General features: G+C 59.2%; 2 protein-coding genes across 4 annotated transcripts; one reads left to right on the forward strand and one right to left on the reverse strand.

Moving 5' to 3' along the window:
* Window positions 1-1,073: 1,073 nt before the first annotated feature.
* On the reverse strand, window positions 1,074-7,747 carry BAK1 (BCL2 antagonist/killer 1). 3 transcript variants are annotated; one of them, XM_006738076.3, is made up of 6 exons: window positions 7,513-7,747; window positions 5,418-5,518; window positions 4,295-4,430; window positions 3,773-3,916; window positions 2,504-2,684; window positions 1,074-2,411 (listed from the first exon to the last, which is right to left on the reverse strand). In XM_006738076.3, the coding sequence occupies exons 2-6, from the start codon at window positions 5,485-5,487 to the stop codon at window positions 2,307-2,309; spliced, it is 636 nt and encodes a 211-aa protein (XP_006738139.1). In that variant the 5' UTR covers window positions 5,488-5,518; window positions 7,513-7,747; the 3' UTR covers window positions 1,074-2,306. The 3 variants fall into 3 exon arrangements, with proteins under 3 accessions (XP_006738139.1, XP_030889173.1, XP_081684134.1); XM_031033313.2 differs by lacking the exon at window positions 7,513-7,747 and adding an exon at window positions 6,390-7,454; XM_081828008.1 differs by lacking the exon at window positions 7,513-7,747 and adding an exon at window positions 5,767-5,855.
* Window positions 3,819-13,747, forward strand: LOC115938541 (gametogenetin-binding protein 1-like). Its single transcript, XM_081828007.1, has 6 exons — window positions 3,819-3,939; window positions 9,824-9,939; window positions 10,366-10,460; window positions 10,658-10,802; window positions 11,694-11,833; window positions 13,478-13,747. Exons 1-6 carry the CDS (start codon window positions 3,869-3,871, stop codon window positions 13,640-13,642), a joined length of 732 nt encoding a protein of 243 aa, XP_081684133.1. The 5' UTR covers window positions 3,819-3,868; the 3' UTR covers window positions 13,643-13,747.
* Window positions 13,748-14,341: the final 594 nt, after the last annotated feature.

A 14,341-nucleotide genomic window follows, 5' to 3' on the forward strand; every position in this document is an offset into this window, starting at 1 on the left:
GGTGGCAAGTGCCATCTCCCGCCCTTTCTACCTGGTGACTCTGGGCAGGTACCTCAGTTTCCTTTATCTGTAAAGTTGGGGTTTAAGCCCCAGTCCCACCTTCCAACCCCCCAGGTCACCAGCTATAATACCTACCGATCGGGCGTGTATGATAAATCTCAGCATGAGGCCTGGCACTCAGTGTGTGTTCCCTGTAGGTTGTCTAGGAGCTTTTCCTGCAGATTGCCGGGCGACCTGTAGCCACCACCCTTCCAGCCGCCTATGTTGCCGGAGGCGGGGCGCGCGGGGCGGGGGGGGGGGGGGGGCGGCTTGCCGTGACTGCAGTCTGTACGTGCTCTTTGAAGACCCAAGTCCAAAGAAAGAGGGGATTGGCAAGATGCCCTCAGGAAGTGACAGTGAAGCCCCTAAGTCCTTTAGGACTTGAATGTGACCATTTTGGAAGGGTGTCAGAAACACAGACCCGGGTGCCCAGGACTGGAAAGACTTTGGAACATTTGAACGCCTCCGTGCTTGTTATTTTTATCACCCCTAGTTGCCTTCCCGTAGGGATTCTGATGCAGCACAGAATTCCTGGAATGAAAAGCCCTGTGTGTGTGCTAGTTGTGGGGAACATGGGGAGGAGTGGGCTGAGACACTGTGTCCCAGGCAGAGCCAGGTGTGGGAGAGAAGGGCTTTGGGGGCCCTCAGGGATGGTGGCCCCGGGGAGGGGCATTCAAATCAGTCCTGAGGTGGCCTCTGGAAGTCCCCAGACATGCACAACTGCTCTACCAGATCCACAGCCAGAGCCCAGCAGTTTGGGGTCCCCCAACTTCCTAAGGGGTGGGAAACTTGCCTGGGACACAAAGATGAGGGAGACGCCTGGAGAAGGGTCTAGGAGAGGTGGGGAGGGGCCGAAGCCTTGTAGGGAGCTGGGGCCTGGGAAAACCACACCCAGCCTTCTACATGATTGTGAAGGCCTAATATGAGCTCTTATTCAGTAATAAACCGTGTGAATGCCAGGCACGCCCAGGTTCCCCTAATCCAGCCTGGTGGAGAGAGGGGTAGCAGAGGATACAAAAATTATCACACAGGAATCAGGGGATTGCAGTTTATTTTCAGACACACTCAGGGTAAGGGCTGGCCAGTGGGCTCCATCTGCATCCCCTCCCTGCATTTGGTTTAATCAGGAACTTCTCTCTCCTTACCCCCAAACCTCTAGGCTGTGCAAGATAGACAAGGCATTCCCACCCCCACCCACAGGAGGGGGTTAGGCAGGTGAGGAGTGTGGAGAGTGGGGGGTGCGGATGGGGGATAGAGTTCAAGTATTCACGGTTTCCCCATCCACACCCCCAGATTACACTGTGCCCAGGCCATGAGGGAGGGGCCCAACTCTGGGGTTCCTAGTGACATTGACAGCCCTTTTCTCACTCAGAAACCTCAAGATGAGCTCCTTACCCCCTTTCCCTGACAATAACAAACCAGTCCTAAAGTCTATAGTCTGGGCAAGGAGGGGACCTTAGCACTGCACTTACCCAAGACCCCTCCTTTCTTATCTGGAGTGATGGGGGCAGCGTGGGCTTCACTTGTAGTGAATAGGTTGGGTTTAAGTGGTAATAGGTGAGGGGAAGGGAAAGCACTGAGGATCTTGGGAGGCAGGGGGGTACTGATGAAGTTCTGACAACTCTGGTCTGCACCCCCACTCCATCCCTATCCCACACCCAGGCCCAGAATCCCTGAGAGTCCACTGCAAAGGCATTATGGGGTGGGGGGAGTGGGAGCCCGGGGAGAGCTTAGGAAGGGCCAGGACTGGGCTCCAGGCCCAGCAATCAAGCTCTGACCTTCTAGAACAGCTGAATCCTGGGAAACACAGAGTGGCCTACTAACCCCCACATCCCAGACATCCTGACTTGGGCAGAGTGGTGGGAATGGGGGGCGGGGAGAGTCCTTCCAAGGGCATTCTAAAAAGATATAACCATTAAAAATTTGGGGGGAAGTGACTTTCAGCCTCTTGCTTCCCCAAGTTGTCAATCTCCCCAGCGTCCGACAGACAGGGCTGAGGGAGTCCCAGAGAGCTGAGGAAGAAGGCTACAGCCCCTCTCTGACAGGATGGGGCCCAGAGAGGGAGCCCATTAGCACCATGCAATGTTGGGGCACCCCGGCAGCCTGACTGACCCCTGGGCAGGGGCGCTCCGAAAGCTGGAGTGCCCACTTGCTAAAGCTTCTGTATTCTTGAGGGAGGGCCCCTGCAGGGGAGGGGTGAGGGGAGAAGGCTTGGCTGAAGTCCAGGCAGGGGTGTCTGCTAGGACCCCAAAGGGCCCCTCTGGGAGTCATGATTTGAAGAATCTTCGTACCACAAACTGGCCCAACAGAACCACAGACAGAACTATCAGCACGTTCAGGATGGGGCCATTTCCCAAGTTCAGGGCTGCCACCTGCCAGGAGAGACGGAGTGGTCACAGAGGGGCTGAGAGCAAATAGGGGCAGGCCAGGGCTGGGGCGGGGCCGGGAGAGCGGCAGCACTTACCCAGCCGCCCCTCTGCGCAATCCACCGGGCAATGCAGTGATGCAGCATGAAGTCGGCCACGAAGCGGGTCACCTGGCCCAGGAAGCCGGTCAGGCCACGCTGGTAGACGTGCAGGGCCAGGCGGTAGCCGAAGCCCAGGAGAGCCACCACTCGGCCCCAGTTGATGCCGCTCTCAAACAGGCTGCAGGCAGAGTGGTGATCCTGTCAGCGGAGTCCCCCAGAAGGCCCTGCAGCCTGCTCTTCCTCTCCCACTGTCTGGTGGCCACCCGCCCCGCTCCCAGCTGGAAAGCAGAACGGCTGAGCTGTGAACCAAGGTGGCAGAGGCTGCCCCAGCCTGGCCTCAGTTTGGGAAGAGCCTGCATCTCTGTGAAAGGAGAAAACTCAGAGGGCATATGAGCGCGATGCTGCCGCTGGGCTTGTGGCCGCAGCGTGGTGAGCGCTGAAGGACAGAGGGCAGGGAGGGCAGCAAGCAGACAGACGCAGCAGGGAGATTACCTGTGGCTGTTGCTGCTGGCCTGGCAGCCCGAGAGACAGCAGAGAGAGAAGGACAAAGAGGAGGTTAGGACAGGTCCTGGAATCCGAGTGGGGCGGGGGCGGCCTCGGAGGACAGGGGCAGGCCCTTTGGGCTCTGAGCGCTAACCCTAAATCTGTCACCGAACCCCCATCCTCACTGCAGTGTCAGTCACCTCGAGGCCGACTCCTAACCCAGATTTAACAACAGACGACACCATTAGTACGGCCACTGTTCTGAGCCTACTTCCTCCATTTTATAGACATGGGGCCTGAGGGCCAGAGGGTTGCACAAAGCCTGTAAGTTGCAAAGCTGAGATCTGACCCAGGCACGTGGTCTCTCTCACCGAATGCCTCTCGGACACCAGATTGTAGCAAAGGGAAGCCATTTCCAGGACACGAGCAACCTGACCGTCTTTGGTAGGAATATGATTCCGAATTGGAAGGACAACTGTGTCTCAGCGGGGCTGGGGAGCTATGGGGCCAGCCCCATACTAGGCGCCTCTCTAGTCCCCGATCTAGCTGGTCAAGTCCTCAGTGCCCCAGCTCATGGGAGCTGTGAGCTTCTACACTGAAGATGAGGAGTCTGGGGCCCAGAGAGAAAAAGACAGGGGCCCAAGACCACGCGTGAGCTAACAGCAGATACGGGAATGGCACACATGTCTCTTGACGCTGACAGAGAAGCGTGGGTCTCCCATCCCATGGGCAGGACACAGTATAAGGGCGAGAGCATAGCGGAGAGGCTGGGGCCAGGACTACCTCAAGGCAATCTTGGTGAAATACTCATAGGCGTTCTCTGCTGTAGGCTGTAGGTGCTGCAGCATGGTCTGGAACTCGGAGTCGTAGCGCTGGTTGATGTCGTCCCCGATGATGGCGAGCTGCCGACCCACCTGCCCCATGGTGCTGGAGGAACAGGAGCCAGGGAGGTGAGCAGGCCCAGGGCAGGCAGGGCTGGGACCTGGGCTCATGGAGAAGGGGTTCTGCCTAAGATGCCCCCAGCCTTGTGGACCCCTCCCTGGAGGTTCCTGACAGTGTTCAGACACGAGGGCCGAGCCCAGGGTCATGGGACAGGCATGCACTATAAAGGGTGCAAGGTCCCAGATGCGGGTGGAAGCCCAAAATGAAAAAGGCAATGATGGGAGAAGGACAAGACCCATCCCCTCACTGCCCCCCCCCCCCCGCCGAGGCCTCCCCAGCTCCCTGGACCTGCAGGGCAGTGACTCCATGTGAGCCTCCACTTCCCTGGAGATGGCCCTGTGGGCCCAGGGTCCTCTTGCTCACCTGCTAGGTTCTAGGGACAAGGAGACCATTTCTGGGTCAGCAGGTGCAGCCGCCCCCTCAGCCTCCTGCTCCTGCCGATGGCGGTAAAAAACATAGCTGCGGAAAACCTCCTCGGTGTCCCGGGCTACCTGCTCCTCTGAGGATCAAAGCCAGGAGTCAGGGAGGAAGGGCTGGACCGGGCAGCCCCATGCTTTGTGGATGGGTCACTCTTCCTCAAGGCCTCAGCCGTCCTGCCCCCCGGACAGAAGCGTCCCTAACTCTAGCCCTTAGTTAACGGTTAGTGCTTACTGGGTACAGGATCATCCTCACAACAGCCTTGTGGAGTAGGTGAACCCCAGTTTACAGATGGGGAGGCCGAGGCACGGGATGTTTACATAACTTGTACGAGGTCACACGGTTAGAAAGAACCAGCACGTAAGCCAGGCATGTGGGATTTTTAGTGTGAGTTTTAGTGTGTACAGGTACCCAGCTCTTATGGCTCAGGGAATGTGGGAAACAGAATTTGAAATTGTAGCTTTGGGCCCAGAAAAGTCACATAGGGACATAGTGACAGACGGGGCACTGAACCCAAAGCCCAGGGAGCAGTCTGTAGTGGGCTGGGGACTGCAGGTGTCCCTGATGGTCCCCTTGGAAGAGGAAAGAAGGGCAGCCATCTTACTTCCTCTCCAAAGTCATAACAGTCGCTTTCGCCAGTTAGCAGGCCCGACGGGGTGATAAGCCTAGGAACTTCCTTCTTTCTCCTACTGTAGGAATAGGATAGCCACACCCCACTCTTCTGGCCTCTCCTCACCTCTTCCTGCTCTTCTTCCTTGGCATGGCGCTGTGCCCACCTCACACTCCCTCCCGAGCCTCTCCTAGCCTCTGCCCCTGCCCCCCAGGCCCAACCTCCTCCCCACTTCCAGGGCTTAACCTGGACTGCACTCCAGCTTCTGAGGCCACCTGCACCCACCTGCACCCACCTGCACCAGGTGGGGAGACGCTATTCTCCTTTATCCAAGGTGAGTGAACGGGGACAGGAGAGCCTGCCTGTAAGTCCTGCCTGGCCCTGTCCACTTCTGCTCTCACCACCCTCTCAGACAGTCCTGGTGGTTATGGGATGGGCGAGGGGCAGAGAGACCCTTACCGGAAGTAGAAGACGGGGCCGGCTCTCCACACCCCTGCCTGGGAGGACCTGGGCCTTGCCCAGATGCCATTTCTCAGGTCCCAGTAGAGGACAGGGTTAGCCTGTGGGGATAGGTGAGAAAAAGCAGAGATGGGGACGGGCAGGGGCTGTTGATGAGAGGGTCCCACAGCCACAGAGAGAGGAGGGGATCCCCCATTCCCCAAAGACCCCGTGGTTCTAGCTCCAGCCACCTCTCATTTCACCACCTTGGGTCCCTGTGGCGCCTACTGGCAGAATCAGAACTTCCTGAGCATTTCACTAGCAATCCTTCAAGAGAGTGGGAGAAAGGCAGGGCAGTTGGGATTCATACCTAGGGACCTGGAGCCTGCAGCCAGGGCCCTGGGGAGGGGTGATGGCCGCAGTGCCCTCGTGGATCTCAAGTCATAATTCACCTCACTCCTGGGCAAATGAGGCGAGTTTAGAGGCTGGGGGGTTCTTCCCGCTGCTCCTGGGGCCTCCTGCACTCTACCTAGCACACGCTTACCGCAGGATTGCCACCTTCTAGCCAGTGACCCATGAAAGCTGTGCTCGAAGGTCCCACTTCCCCTTGGCTGGCCAGAGCACGCCTGTTTGCCAGCTCAGGCCCGTTAGCCACAGATGGTGCCCGAGCATCTATGCCTTCCTTCCTTCGATCACTCCTCCAGGGCTGTCAGACACTGAAAACGTTATATTAACCCAGCAAGGCAAGCATCATCGTACCCATTTTACAGGGGGGGAAAGTGAGGCACCAAGAAGTTAGGGCCCGAGGGCCACATAGCTAATCAGAAGTCAGGTTGGTAATCTGAATTTTCAGCAGTTCATACCCTCGATACTCATTTCAGACTTATTTTCAGTTTGTGGTTACCTGGTGACATCCCGCCTTGCCGTGAGCTGAGGAAGCTGTCTCCACAGCTCCCCTGCCCCCCCACCTCATGCATGTACCCCATAACATACCTGCTCTCCTGTCCCCAGCCCGTTTCCTCTTTGCTCAGTCCTGGCCACAGCCCTCATCTGCTCTGTGAACCCTCGACACAGGGAGTATTTCCTGGACGTGAGCTGTTTCACTTTCAATTTGCATCTCTTCATACCCACCCCCCCAAAGCTCCCTCCATCAGCCTTTTGGGGAAGTGCCCCTCCTCCTTCCCCTGTGGAAGGTGCAGTCCTACCCCGGGCCAAGCACAGCCACCTTCTCCTCTCAGGGAGGACCTGAGTACCCTCCCTGCCTTCCTCCTGCCTCTCTGGCCCGGGGCCATTTTCGAAAGGGCCCCAGCGCGAGAGCTCTCAGGAAGGGGTGAGGGAGAGCTCTCCACCCCTCCACCTCCTGGGGGCAGGGATAAGGGGGAAGGCAGACCCTCCCCTCTTCCAGCCCTGGGTGCCAGCATGGAAGAGACCTTTGCTTGGCACACCCCCATCCCTCCTGCTCCTTCTGGAACAAGATGCCCTTCCCTCTCCCCTGGTCCCCCGAGCAAAACCGGCACCCCCGGGACAGCAGGGCAGGAGGATGCTGACTGCACCACCAACTCCATCCACTGCTACCCCAGGGGCTCGCTGCTGGGGAGTAGGTGGGGCGTCAGAGCGGCCCCCAGGGCCAGAGGCCTATGCCGCCCTGGGCCTACCCCTGCCCTCATCCAAGTGGCCAGACTTCCTGGTAAGGGGAGTCCCCTGCTCTCCACTTGCTGGGCCTAGGATGTTCCCCAAGGGGGAGATGCCTGGTTGGGCAGCAGACCCAGTCTAAGGCTCCTAGGGCACAGGAAGCACGATGAAAGTTCTCTCCCTGCCCTTGACCTTGGCTCTGACCTCCACTCCCAACCCCCCAGACTGCTAAAGGACCTGGTTCTTTGGCACCCGATTCTTTGGCGCCCAGGGCCAGGGCAGGGCCGGGGGGGCTGGGGGAGCTGTGTGAGGGGCAACCAGAGGGAGCCCTGGCTGGATCAAGCCCTCAGCAGGGGTTGGCGAAGCTGCCCAGGCAAGCCTCCAGACCTCCCCCTCCCCACCCGGCTGCCTGGGGGCTCCTTGTATCCCCTTGGGCCTAGGGCCGCCGAAAGCTGGGAGGATGGGCCAGACCCTCCCACCTTACCTGCCGGGACCCTAGCCCAGGCCCGGATGGCTCACAGGGCCGAGGCCAGAGATCCTGAGAGACCAGCGGCTGCTCCCGGGGGGTCGGGTGCCCAGGCCCGGCTTCCAGGAACAGGCGTCAGCGCAGTCCTGGCGTCTGGATGCAGCCGCCGCTTGTCCCCGCGGGGCCCTAGGGACCCGCGAGGCTGCGGTGATCCTAGAGGTGCCGGCAGCTCCCAGCTCCAATCAGCTCCCTCTAGAGGAAGTTGCTGTGTAGCCGCCGGATGCGGATGCAGGGCCTACAGCCTGGGGGTCGGTCTGGGCTCATCCGCGGGGGAGACGCTCCACCCCCCACACTTGGCCCCCAGTCAGGCCCCAGTCAGGTGGCATGGCTCCCCTTTTCCCACTCCTGCTCTTTGATCTTCACCCCCTTTCATGAGTCAAAACCAATAAAAAAGCCAGGATGGCAGAGTGTCTTAAGCACTACAGCGTGCCTTGCACTTGGGCGATGGGCCGTTGTCCCATTGAATTTTTTCAGTAACCCCTGGAAGTGGGTGCTGTCCACTACAGCTGTTTTACAGATGAACAAACTGAGGCTCGGTGGGTTTAAGGAACTCCCAAGGTCACTAAGCTGGGTATATAATCAAGTCTCTAGATGCTGTGGGGAATAATAATACTACATTGAGATTCAACATGCAATTAAGACGTGCACAAGGCACCTTGGTGGAGATTCGAAATCCTGAAGTGATAGGCAGGTAAACAGAGATGAAAACAGGGGTGTCTGGGTACCACCTGGGCACGTGCCAGTGGATGCCGAGAGGAGAGAAAAGAGGGAAGACAGATACTATCTGGCTCTGGGGAATGGTTCTCCAGGGCAGAGGCAGCCCCCCGGGACCAGGGAAGGACAAGCCAGCTGGAGAGAGATGTGTGCGGAGGCCCCAAGAGTCCCTGCCCCTTTCTCCGTCCAGGGACCCCCAGCTTCCTCTGCCTGCCCCCCAGCCCCCATGCCTCCTGAAGCCTCATCAGCTACCCCAAATCTGCCTCCCATACCTCCTTCCCCTGACTCATCGACCCGCTGCCCTCTCTGCCCCCAGCTAACTCCCCGTACCATGTCTTCCTCCCAGCCTCCCCATCACCCCCCACCACCACCACCTGACCTTTGCCTTCTAGAACTCCTGGAAGTTTCCAACTCCTCCTGTTCTTAAGCAGTTGGTGGGGTGTGGGGTGGCTGCTGCGGCCCCTCCCTCTGAGTCAAGGTCTCTCTCAGGATGGAGGCCCCAGCTCCAACCCCTCAGTCCTGAATTTTGGGCCACTCCTCCATGTTCCACTTTTTCCATAGCCTGGTGGGGAGCAGGGGCAGCCCAAAGAGCTCTGACAAGGCCCGGATGCGGAGGTGGGCATGCCCCTCACAAGAGCAAGATGCCACCCCCCGATGATGAACCGCCAGGGAGGAGTGGGGAGGAAGGAGCCAAGGCTGCCCACCACACTGCCCTACACGCTGTCTGTGGCCTTGCCACGGCACGATCCCTCGGGGCTAGGGATGGGGGACACGGGGGCCCAGACCCCCATGCCCATGAAGGTCCTGAGGGTGGGGGCCCAGGATGGAGAGGTGAAGCCCATCCTGTCCAGGGGGAGCCAGGCGGTGGGGGAGGCCTCCGGGGATACGAGGACCTCAGACAGGTAAGGGACTGGGCTGTGGGGTGGCGGGCAGGGGCCTGGGATGGGGGTACTGGGGCAAGGATATGGGGCTGAGATGGGAGGACCCAAATTGTGGAGGGCCCAGGAATGTGGGTCTTCAGATGGGTAGAGGATGGGAATAAGGCCCCTACCTGGGTCGGGAAGGGACAGATGCATCAAGGGTGGGAAGGAGCCTGGGGGCCGGGGGTGGGCTGGGGGGGTGGGCAGGGGGGTTTGAGGGGAGGGAACCAGAGATGGGGTGGGTCTTCCCACAGGTCAGGGGTTGTGGGTGGAGGCACCAGAGATGAGAGAGGGGCAGGCTGGGCACTGGGGGTGGGGAGGGCGCCAGGGCGAGCCAGACTGCATTGTTTCCCAGCTCCTTCCTGGTCCCCTCTCCACCGTGCCTTCCCTCCTCACTCTCTCCCTCCTGCCTCCCTCTCCCATTTGGATGTGGCGCCACTCTTTGTGAGGATGGGGGCCCACCCCTGTCTGATGAAGACCCCAGAGGACCAAGCAGGGAACTGTTGGAGGCAGGAGGGTGGAGGGGGCTGAGCAGGGCCTGTGGGTGGGCCTTGGGGGGTTTGGGGGGTTTAGGGAGCCTTTGCCACATCTCTGGCTCCACCTGCCACCCCCATCTGACTATGCTTTGGGATCAGGGGCCACTTTGCCCAAGCCTTGGAGGTGGAACAAGGATGCCCACAGAGGGCCATGCGGCCGCTGGAGGTCAGCCCCAAGACCTTCACCAGAGAGGAGGAGGAGTGTCTGCTTGATGGTGAGTGTGGTGGCCACAGGCATTGGGGCAGTGCCAGAAATAGGCCCTCTTCCTCAGACTCCTCAGGGGTGTGGGGCCTGGAAGGACACAGAATGGTTTGAGGGAATGCTGGGGGCAGGCTGGCTGGATTTGAATCCATTCCACTGCACTATGCCAAGTTGCTCAACCGTTCCGCATCTCCGCTTCCTTATGGATAGAATGAGAATGGAACCGTATCTATCTCAGAGGTGCAGTTGCAAGGAATCAATGAGATGCTCGTTGCAGAGCGCCTAGTACTGTGCCTGGTACATAGGAGGTGTTTGCTAAGGAAACAAGGGACCTTGCCCTCACTTCAGCCCACCCAGTGCCCCCCGCCCTGCTGGGCCTAGCTAGGCCTGGGCTGCCCCTTGTTCCTATCAGCCTGTCAGTGACACTGCCCCTTCACAGGAGACCTCAGGCTGGCCTCTTTGAAGGTGGGGGCAACTCCTTGGAACCGCCTCCTCACCTTGTACAAGCAGCTTCAGAAATCAGCCATGGCCAAGGTCTGTGGGACCAGGCTGGGGCAGTAGGTGGGCATGAAGCCTGGGTGGGGCTCTTCCCCACATTTGGCTGGGCCTCTTAACCTTTGGGGAGCTGTACCCTCCTGCTTTTTGTTTTATCTGGGGGTGGGGGTGGGGGTGGGGCTGCAGGCTTGGGTCCCTGTCCTCCTCACCTGATCAGCGACGCGGCGTGCCCTCAGTTTCCTCTCAAGGAAGGCTTGCCTGATGAGGAGAAAGGCAAGGAAGAGGAAATGGAGGAAGAGGACAACTCATTCAAGCTCTGTGTCCCAGGCATTGTCACCCTGCAGTCACCGCTGCATAAGACTTTTAGGTCAACAGATAACGGTGGGTAAGTGCGGGGCACAACCTGCCCTCAGGCCCAGGGGGCTCCCCTTGACCACGGCTCATGGGTGTGATACCAGTTCTTACCACCAGATGGGACCAGAGGACCTAAGATGACCACTGAAGCGGGGAGGGGGGACCCGTGGGTGGCTCGGCTGGTGAAGTCTAGCTAGTTCTCCTTTCTCCAGGTTTGGGAGGCATGAGGGGGGGATGGTGACTAGGGCTTGCGCTCCAGGAGCATCACCCTTTCCCAGCCCAGACTTCTAACTTGTTCGGTGCCCCTGTGCTGCCCAGACATGGTGAGTGAGGACAGTAATAGCATAACATGATCACATAACGTGATCCCTGTTGACATTTGCATAGCCATAACTATGGACCAGACCCTCTTCTGAGCATTTTTCATGAAATGCCATATCACAACTCTGAGGTAGGTCCTCTATTATAATCTCTACCTCATAGTGAGGAAGCAGAGGCGCACAGAGAGGTCAAGTAACTTGTCCAGGGTCACACAGCTAGTACGCGGCAGAGCTGCGACTTGAGCCTTGGCAGCTGGGGTAGTCCCAGATCCTTGCTCTTGAGTCCGTGGCTGGTGGAAGGTGGGGGGCGATGTCTGCCCCTTGCGTGATCTCCCCAGGAGGTGAGGAAACTCACACTCAAGCATGCAGGAGGGAGCCCACTGGCCAGTGAGTTTCCTGGGGAAGTCAGGGAGGTGGGGAGGTGGTGTGTGGCCGGCTCCAGGTAATGGAAATGTAGGGGCCGGGGCTGGGGGTGACCAGGGACTGCCCAGGGCTGGGATGAGGCCTGGAGAGCCGGAGCCCCCTCTTCTCCCTTCTATCCCCAGCAAGTTGCTCTACCCTCTCCTGCCTGCCCCATGCCCATCTCTCTGACTCTCAGGTTTCGTGGAGTCGGAGTTAAAGAAGCTTCTGGCAGTACAACGGGAGTCCCGCCTCTGGAAGATGGGCAGCCTTGAGGGCCGGGAGCTGCTGACCCAGCCAGAGATCACCCTGGAGGAGGCAGGCATTGTGGACGGCCAGGTATGCCCCGGCCTATCCCAGACCACTACCCCCTGCCTGAGGGCACTGGAGAAAGTGGGGTCTCCTGCCTCCATAGGCCCCTGGCCCTGGCTCCAACCTCCCACGGCCTGGCTAGGGAAAGCAGAATCCCTTCTTGGTGGTGCTATTTCTGAGAGTAGGAGCCTGACCCCTTGCACGCACACACTTGTCCATCCGTCTCTCCGTCTCTTACTTGACCCCATAATGTTGCTCTTTTTCTCCTCTCTCTGCCATTCTTGCCCACACTTACTCCCACAAACACTCGTAGGCTACCCGGCTGTGTCACTCCACAGACCACCCACTGCCCACCCTCCTTGACATTGGCCTTCAAGGTCAGGCCTGTCCCAGCTTCCCTTAGCGCACATGGATGGATCTGTTGTTGGAAAATGTGTCGATGTCCTTTTAAATTACTTTGCATTCATTCATCAACTCATTCTTTCCTTCCGTGGACATTTGGCCCTGACAGTCTATGTAGTTTCCTTTTGTAGGAAAGTAAAGGAGAGAGCGTAGGGTTCAGAGGCCAAAGGCTTTCGTTGAAGCCCTGCCCTGGCCTGGATTTGCTCTGTGGCTTTGGATGCAGGCCTTGGCTTCTTTACCTGTAAAGGGAGCCTGGTGGGAGGATCAGACAGCACTTGATCTTAGCCAAAAGGCCGAAGCGACTGAAGGATCAAACAAGAAGGGGGATGCCCACCAGCTGTCAAGGGCACTGTAGTGTTAGGGATGGGACTTAGCCCTCTGGGGGAGTGAATACCAGAATTGCCTGCCCCCTGGGCACTGAGGGGCAGCCCTCTCATTGTCCTGAGCCCGCAGGCCTGAGTCACTGGGCCCCTCTGTGCTCTAGGGAACAAGGCTGTGCACCGCATCCTAAACCACAGGGGTGGCCCCAGCTCTGGAGGGGCCCTGGCTTTTGCCTTTTCACACTAAAGGGATCTCTCATTACCCTTCCACCCTCTTCTCCTCCCTCTCCCCTCCAGAACCACCCCTGAGCCAGTCTGCCCCTGTCCCAGGGGTAGGGGTCACAGTCCTGGGGCAGCCTGAGCAGCACTGGGGGTCTCTAGAGAGTTTCTGGGTAGTGGCAGGTCGGGGCCCAGCTCAGGCCTCACGTGGGGGACAGAGCTGCCTCAGGAATATCTTCCTGCTGTGGGTGTTTCGAGGGTCCTATCCTCATCACCACCCCCTACTCTCTCCTTATCTGTCCTCAGGGACACCAAGCTGAGGGGGAAGGAAGCCACCCCCCAGCCTTTGGGAAATGCTGGGGACCTAGGGAAGGGGCGCTGAGGCAGCTGAAGCACCACCCTAGGCTGGAGGGAAGGGTGCAGAGCCCCCTTGGTGTGGTGTCCAGGACAGAGGTGAGGGAGGGGAGGGCTTGGCTTGGGTGCCTGACTCCTGGGGCTTCCAAGGACCACCCCCCCGACCAAGTTGGAGAGAGAAGGGTCCCTCATTTAGCAGGAGGGAGGTGGCTCAGGGTTGGTGGACTAGGCTGGCTGTGGGGACATGGGGAAGGGTCTGGAATGGCCTCAGGGTGCTTATCTCTGTAGGGTAGGTGGGACGCTTCTAGGGGTACAGAGCAGGAAGGGAGAGCCCAAAGGTGCTGAGGCTTCTTTCTTCACCCATTTCTGCCCTCAGCACTTGCTCCTGGAGGAGATGGATGAGATGGGGAACTGCCTCCAGAGTGAAGCTCGTGCTGGCCCCGAGTCTGCCCTGCTCCCGGATCCCTTCAGCCCGAGTAGGGGTTTAGCCTCCCTCTCAGGAGGGCACATCCAAGACGCCCCTGGGCCCAAGGGGTCTTGAGATCAATGGTATCCATGTGTCTGCAGGATGGGCCTGCCCAGCAGAATGTCCCCACTCATCACACTCAGACCTGTGCTATTATTAATAAAGCCCACTTTGACTTTGGCCTCCTTGGCTCTCTCTGGACCCCACCCCTCGGCCTCAAGCTAGGAGCAAGCTCAGGTTATCCAGGGCCTCAGTCTAGCCCCCAGAGTGGCAGCCCCAATGGCAGAGCCCGAGTTCCAGTAGAGGGGCCACAGCGGGGCATCTGAGCTGGAGGACAAGAGGTTTGGTGCACCTGACCTGGGGGTGGGGAAGGCCTGGGGTCAAAGTGCCAGGAAAGCCCCTGCTACCACAAGACCAGACCCTGTTAGTAGGAGCATTCCTGACTTCCCTCCCTCCTAAGTTCCCAGGCCAGGCTCGAGACCTCGTGGGGAGGATCCGGGAATTCTCCAGCAGGAAGTCCCTGCCCAGCCAGCACAGGGACAAAGCCAGGAAAGCGGCCTTGGGGCCACGGGGACCTGCTTGGAAGGCTGGGCTGCAGGCAGGTAAAGGGTCCCTGGGGGGTGATGCAGGAGGGCCCCTGCTACAGGGATGGGGGCAGGGCCCCATCCTGCTGCCCCTGGTCACAGCCCCTCTGTGCCATGCTCAGTGCCAGGTGCCTCAGGGGATCCTGGTCAGAGGGAGGTCCAGACATCTAGAAGACCCAACTCTAAATCC

The sequence above is a fragment of the Leptonychotes weddellii genome, chromosome 8 (assembly GCF_054177405.1).
Source record: "Leptonychotes weddellii isolate Sample4059 chromosome 8, ASM5417740v2, whole genome shotgun sequence".
NCBI classification, from domain to species: Eukaryota; Metazoa; Chordata; class Mammalia; order Carnivora; family Phocidae; genus Leptonychotes; species Leptonychotes weddellii.